We start from the raw sequence: 7,683 nt of genomic DNA on the forward strand, positions 1-7,683 counted from the left end.
TTTAGTTTTGTTGGTGTCCAATGAATTGTCATCTACAACAAGAGAGACAGAAACCGAAAAATCACAGAACATAAAACAGAATCCAGGATCCCATGACACATTATCATCTCCCTTTGAGACACCCTTTAGCCTACTTTTAAGGCATGGAGAAGATTTGTTTGTTTCTTTCATCCCTTCATGGAACTTTCATTGTTGTTTTCTTGGGATTTTTGTGAGTGTGAGTGTGAGAGAGAGAAAGGAAGAAATAGAAAATAGATAGAGCAAGGAGGGAGAGAGAGACAGAAAGAGTTGTTTGCCAGGTACTGTCATGAAAAGCGAACGTGCCTTGGGTAATAATAAGAATACATAGGAAAAACGTTAACCCAAAAGGATAAAAAGATAAAGAAAGTAGACGTGCAAAAACTCAAGCAAGAAAAAGTAAAAATACAAACAAACAAAATTGCAAAGGACTTGACCTTTGTTTGTCTTTTTTTTTTTTTGAGTAGTATCGGGGTATCATTAAGACCGGTGTGAAGAAAAATCACCACCCTGAGAGAAGATCATATGAGCAAAAGTCTAAAAGGCCAAACAGCGGTTTGACTGGTACATCCGCTTATTTGCTATATACCCGAATCAAAACTCATGCCCCTTTCATGACTCAAACCATCCGGTACACAAGGAAACCGACATTCAGGGCCTAATTTAACACTAACATTACCAAAAAACACACCAGTTCCTTACCTTGCTAGTTTATAAACTTGCTGAATAGGCTTGGGAGAAATGTAAGCTTCAGTGTCCGAGATTGCTATCTCTGGAAGCAGCTCCGGGGAATTCACTCCTATTACAACAGCCCTTGGGGCCTCAACAATATCATGCTGTATTGTTCTATCTTACAGATATTAGTCGGTATCCCCAGCTGGCTTCTTTGAAGAAACTAAAAACATATCACTATCAGGACAGACGCTGGGAGAAAGGATGGACTTCCCTGCCATTACCATTCAAGAGCCAGCAGCTAGGATGGATCCACAAGGCCCAGATGATATTCTACTGCACCATATTGTTGCTCGCATTGAGAAGAACAGGCAGCAGTACCGTCAGCAGAGGCAAGATCCTGGAACTTACACAATCTGCCCGTTTCCTGATTTCCTTGTTGGCATAGATGATAGAATCCAATCGCCAAAGTTAGCATCATTCGGCCCTCGTCACAGAGGCAAAGATCATCTCCTTCCCTTCGAAAAGCACAAGGATGATTTTCTTTCTAAATTTCTTTCTCGGACAGAAAGTCTGGGAAGAGATTCGCGCTTCTATGCACAGAAACTGATAGAGATCAAGGACAACACAAAAACATGCTATTCTGCAAAGATTGTTATGCCTCCCGATGATGAGCTTGTTCACATGATGTTGCTCGACGGTTCCTTCATGGTAGAGCTCTTCCGTGAATATGAAGAGGAGGGTAGACAAGTCACATGGCCATGGCATGTCCAAACTCTGATTGCAGATCTCCTGAAACTGGAGAACCAGTTACCCTTTTTCCTTCTTGAGGTATTGTTCAATTGGTCCAACATTGGTCAGGGTGCATCAATCCGCACCTTGCCCGAACTTGCCTTGAGATTTTTGAACCAGGCCTTCTGTTGGCCATCAGATATGGTCAACTCCCAAATTCAACACCCCAAGCATTTACTTGACTTATTCCGCTTGAGTCTCCTTCCCTCTACCAAAACAGACCCACCACAGCAAAGCAAACACCATCCTTTGGTGCATTCAATACAAAGTGTGAAGGAGCTCCGTAGTACCGGAATCACTGTAAGAAAAAATATAGCAAAAAGCCTTTTGGAGATAGACTTCCGGAAATTTCAAATCCCACCCTTAGCCCTTAAAATCCCTCCAGTTGCCATAGATGAATTCACTAACACCATCCTGGTGAACTGTGTTGCTCTGGAGCAATGTTTGCCAGATCGGTCCAAACATTTCACTGCGTATGTATGCTTCATGAATTGCCTCATGAAGCAACCCGAAGATGTTGGATTTCTTCGTTCTGTGGACATTATCACACGCGTTTCGCAAGATGACAAATATATTATAGACTTGCTGAATAGTCTTGGGAGATATGTAAGCTTCAGTGTTCGAGATTGCTATCTCTGGAGGCAGCTCTGGGATATTCACTCCTATTACAACAGCTCTTGGGCATCAATTAGGCGCAATTTGTTTAGCTACAACAACATCATGCTGTATTGTTCTATCTTACAGGTAGCAATCGGTATCCTCAGCTGGCGTCTTTCAAGAAACTAAGCCGCTTTTTGACTCCCCAAGCACAAGGTAAGAGGAAATACATTGATTCTCCTTTCTTTTGTTCCAGAGTTTGTACATGATTTTTGTTCTTCCAATATGGGCTTTAACTATATTATTACAAGATTCAATTCCGTAAAAAATCTGACTCAGAGTCGCAGGTCACCAGAACTGGAGTCCAGTGCGACATCTTTGGGTCTGAATTAATAAATCAAAGCTTGCAACCTTGGGAAGCTGATTTCGCAGAGATAGACTGCTTTGAAGTAGCAACAACAGTAGAATTTATGTTTGGGTCCATCAGAAGGTATGGAGTTGCGTCCTTGTGGTTAGATTTGGGAGAATGGGTTTGTGAGTCAACTCAGTAGATATTTAATAGAGTTGGCAATTCCATTTCACAGCTCTGCTTTGCAAAACTTTGAAGTAATTGAAACTATAGGTTTCACTATTTTTAATGTTACTTAAAAATGACCAATAATAAAATGTTGTAGTACTTTTTAAAGTATTTGAGTTAGATAGGTAAATGTCATATTTAATGTTTTGTGGAATTCTAATTACATTCTCGAATCATATATTAGAGATTCCCCTTTCTAAATCCTATTATATGATTTTATAGATTAATACATAGGAGGACCAAATTGCATGAAATTTATGGTTTGTTTTGGAATGCCAACAAAATATAAAATACGAAATCTGTCATTAATAATTTTGATTATGATGAATTTTTACTTTTAATTACAACGGCGGGAACTGAGCCTAACACCAGACCAATACCAGCCCAGATGGACCATTTCCGTGCACTAGCACCTATGGCGTCCGTTAGGTGTAACGATGAGATTTGTAATAATGGACATTGACGAAAATGAGAGACGCTGAGATTGATATTGAGCCCAGTCCGATCGGACCCCACAACGAGGGCTCGAAAACTTTATATGATCCAATCTCCAACCGTTCTATGAAAAACTCATTTGTGTTTGTAACTTGACATATATTAGGCAGTAATTTGCTGATAACATTGAATTTTTTAAAAAAAAAAATAATTCAATCTATATAATTAATGTTCCATTATTAGAAATAAGCAAAACAAACTGAGCAATTAAACTTACATCCAAACATTTGACTCGTTAGTTGTTGTATAATCTTCCTATTTTAAAAAAAAATTAAATCTCCTTTCCCTAATTTCAAAAAAAAAAAAAAAAACAGAGCAACTAAAACTTGATGAATTATTATTGACGAATGGCAATTTTGTTAGGCATTCATGCTCAACTCAATTTGATGCCAACTTCACATTCGCTTTGCGTGTAATTTCAGTTTCGCGTTAGCAAGCATCTGATGATATGTTCAGAGGCATTAAGCCTTCAAAAGATAAGATACTACCCAACGGTTATGCTCTTTGACAAAGATAATGCTCCACAGAGAGCAGTCAGTCTTATGCTACTCATACAACTTTGGATTTTCATTATTCCAGATTTGCTTTATGGGAAGCCCAACTCTTTTATGGGACAAGCAATCCAAAAAAATAAAACTTTGGGTACCATCAAATTTATACCTACTTTCTTAACCAAACTTGTAGCACACAGTGAATTCGCAACATCAAATAGCAACACCATATACCTACTTTCTTAACTATTTTTTTTATGAATGGACAATGATATCAAATTTATATTTGTACCTAAATCACATCAAATTTTAACAAAACAAATACTACCAATAATGACAAGAATAGTAAAATTACTTAAACGTTTAAATTTTGATAGACATTTATTCTGAATAATGACACTGCACTCCTCCTTATTAAGTGCAATAATTTTAAACTCACTTAATTTCTTCTTTTAAAATAAAATATCTTTTAAGAATTTAACATATCTGAAGGAAAATCGATTGAAACACACAGTGCACAGTAATATGAATTTCTAGAGAGCTAAACCAAGCAACAAGCAAGATGAGAATAAGAAAATTTTTAGAGCAGAAAAAACAAGCCAGCATTTCATTTTCATTTTGTGTATATATAGTGGCTGCTGCCTCGTGATTGCAAGATTCTCCTCAAGACTCGGATCAATGATGAGCACAGAAAACAAGAGAAAAAACAGCTGAGCACAGAAATCAAAGCTTTGATTCTGGTGCCAACAACGGTCTTAACAGCTCTGGAAGAAACAAGAAGAAAAGAAAAAACAACCACGGGAAACGACACTCAGCTAAGTCGTGTGACTTAAGCTGTTAATAACAAAACCAACATAAACGACATTATAGGCAGCGTTTCAATCAACATAAAAAACCAAGCTTCAAACGATGCCGTATAGACACCCTTTCCTTTCTTCTTCAGCTCTGCTGACTGGCGCCTTTATTTGAATCTTTACTTGCTGGAATCATAAACTTCAACAGACCTCCTTGATTCCGGTAGGATAAACACCCAACTTGTCTCTAAGAAATTCAAATCGATCAGCACTCAAGCCCTTGGTAAAGATGTCTGCCACTTGATCATCAGTGTGACAGTATTCAAGTTGAATCTCACCTTCTCTAACAACATCCCTCAATGCATGAAACTTCACCCTTACATGCTTTGTTCTGCTGTGTTGGACTGGATTTCTAGCAATAGCCATGGCAGACTGATTATCAACTCTTATCAGAGTACCACTTTCCTAAGGAAAATTCAAGTCTGCAAGAACCTTTCCCAGCCATAAGGCTTGATTAGCAACTGCAGCAGTGGCAATGTATTCTGCTTCAGCTGATGATTGAGCAACTACTTCTTGCTTCCTTGAACTCCATGTAAATACACCACTTCCAAAGGAAAAACAGTACCTTCCAGTACTTTTTGAATCATCAACCGATCTAGCCCAGTCACTATCAGTGAATCCTTGCAGATCATAGCTTTCAGACTTCAAAAACCTTAAACCATAACTTGCAGTACCTTTCACATACCTCAAGATACGTTTGGCTATAGTGAAGTGATGAATTGATGGAGCTTGCATGAATCTGGATAAGAAGCTTGTAGCAAACATCACATCTGGTCTAGTAGCAGCTAGGTATAGCAAGGAGCCAATGATACTTCTGTAAAGAGTTTCATTTGCCTTTTTTGCACCATCATCACCAAAGGCTGGTGATACAGAATAAAAAAAATCCTCGAATCTTTCAAACAACGACACAGCCAAGTAATTCCAACCCCCTTACGGTAGCGATTTGCTTCCATTATTGTCTTGTAGAGGTAGGAATCTTGAATAATATCAAAACCAAAATTAGGAATATTAGACTGAAGATAACGGAAAAAAGACGCTACCTGCACGTCGTCATTGGAAAATCTAGGGATAATTCCATCTAAACATAGGCACTCTGCACCATCCAGAAACATAATGAGCCTGCTCATGAAACAGGCATAAGCGATCAAATCCTTGGGGCATCCATTAGAACAATGCTCCAAAGCCACGCAGTTAACAAGGATGGCGATAAAGAGATCATTGACGGTTACAGGTGGGATTTCAAGCACTCCATCCTTGGAATGGATATCCATTAACCTATCAACTCTTATTGGCCTCAACTATATACCTAACTTTCGGAGCTCCCATGCACCATTTGGGAGATAAACCTTTTCAAGTTTGGTTGTGTTTAAGGTTGATAGTTTCCATTGTAAGTTGGCGGTGGAGGTTTTTAGAATTTGACTGTATGCTACTTTTGTGACGCGCATTTGGGTTCTACTACTGATGTAAGCGAGAAAAAAGTAATAAACTAACTTTCGTTGCAAAGCCATTGCTTCCATAAGGATAGTCTTGGGAAACAATAAGGAGAATGAATTGGTCGATGGATTTGATGGGCTAATGGTCTGGAGAAACAAGTCAACTAAATGTTTGGGTTCTTTCAAATGGTTGAATTTATAGGCGAAATCTAAGGATCGAGGGAAGGCTAGATAAAAATTTTTTCAAGGCCATAGTGTCATGACCAAACTTTGTACCAAATTATGATAGGATAGAGTTGTTTATGAGATTGAGTTTTTTATACCTGTAAAGGGAAATGTCTCTATTTCAAATAATATAATGGCTCATGGTAACACTTCCATAAATACTTGTTAAGTCGTTAAGGGGAAAGACTTTTTAAAAAAGAAATGTCATCATTTCAAGCGTTGTAATAGCTACTAGTAAAATACTTGTAAAATCTTGTAAACTTTTTATAAGCGATGAGTAGTCAACGGATTATTGAACTGCCTTACTGATAAATGTATGTTTGTACTGAATCATCTAGGGTTGCCTTTATGGCTCGACGATGACGTGTCTTGGTCCCTTTATAATTAATTTCATATTAATAAAATATTTTTTCTTTTTATAACTCAGTGGTTGCATATATGGCATTCGGTATGCCTTTTGATTTTAATGTATGTTCTCTTTGTAGACACTAAATTAAAAATATAATAAACAAAAAATGATGAAAAAAGGGGGAGAGAGGTACGACTGGCAGGGTGCGGACGCACCCTGCCAGGCACCTCTCTCACCTGCCAAACGCGAAAAATTCACATCTGGCAAGGTAGTGGAAATTGCCCCCTGATGCCCAGAGACAAGGCAATGGAGCGTGCCCCCTCCAGAACCCGAGAATCGGGTATAAAGGGGAGGGGGCACTGTAGCATCCGGGAGGAGGGGGAACCTGCAACAAAAATATTTTGGCAGCCAAGAAATCACAACAAGAGAATCCCTAAGTTCTCTAGCAAAAAACACAAAAAGACCACACATATGCAGAAGAAATGAGAGGAAGCCTGGGATTTTAGGCCCACCGCCGGTGAAAACAAAAAGCAGAAAAAAGGAAAGAGAGAGAGATCCGATTTAGTGGGAGCTGAGGCTTTTGGGTTCACCAATCACCGACCGGCGCATGAGAGATCTTGACCACCGGTGATAGGAGATCTGGAGATCGGATGGAGCGGTGCTTAGGAGGAGACAACCGACCGGCGTAGGAGAGACGTTGCCGATTCGGGAAAGCGTCGACTGTTAGGTTGGCCGGCGGAGATCTGGAAATCGGATAGAGCGGAGCTAAGGAAGAGTTCGTCGGCGGGGGTTCTCCAACAGATCGGCGGTAGAGGAAGCTTCACCGTCGCTCCACCGTACACGGCACAGGAAAGAGGGCAGCAGCACCCGATCGACGCAAAGGGGGTTCGCGCCGGCAGGAAGAATTCGTCGGCGTGGGTCCTCCAACAGATCGACGGTCGAGGAAGCTTGACCGTCGCTCCACCGTACACAGCACAGGAAAGAGAGCAGCAGCACCTGATCGGCGGCCAATGGGAGTTTGCCGGCGGGAGAAAGAGAAATCCAGCGGTGGAAGAGTGTAGAGAGAAGTTAGAGAGTTTGTGGGTAGAGAGAGAAAGTGAAGGGAAGAAATGGGAAGAAAAGAAAGAAAAAGTGCTTTTATAATTAGAGTTTAAAGCTAAACGGTGTCGTTTTGGGGAAT

At 39.9% G+C, this 7,683-nt stretch overlaps 1 protein-coding gene across 2 annotated transcripts; it reads left to right on the plus strand.

Moving 5' to 3' along the window:
- On the plus strand, positions 505–2,810 carry LOC18594914 (UPF0481 protein At3g47200). Of its 2 annotated transcripts, none has more exons than XM_007022615.2 (2): positions 505–2,295; positions 2,419–2,803. In XM_007022615.2, the coding sequence occupies exon 1, from the start codon at positions 955–957 to the stop codon at positions 2,266–2,268; it is 1,314 nt and encodes a 437-aa protein (XP_007022677.2). In that variant the 5' UTR covers positions 505–954; the 3' UTR covers positions 2,269–2,295; positions 2,419–2,803. The 2 variants fall into 2 exon arrangements, with proteins under 2 accessions (XP_007022677.2, XP_017980682.1); XM_018125193.1 differs by having other exon boundaries at positions 507–2,295; positions 2,427–2,810.

Source organism: Theobroma cacao, chromosome 7 (genome assembly GCF_000208745.1).
Source record: "Theobroma cacao cultivar B97-61/B2 chromosome 7, Criollo_cocoa_genome_V2, whole genome shotgun sequence".
Taxonomy (NCBI): Eukaryota; Viridiplantae; Streptophyta; class Magnoliopsida; order Malvales; family Malvaceae; genus Theobroma; species Theobroma cacao.

Coding starts and splice junctions, on each gene's coding strand:
- LOC18594914 (XM_007022615.2), top strand. CDS start 955: ATGGACTTCCCTGCCATTACCATTCAAGAGCCAGCAGCTAGGATGGAT.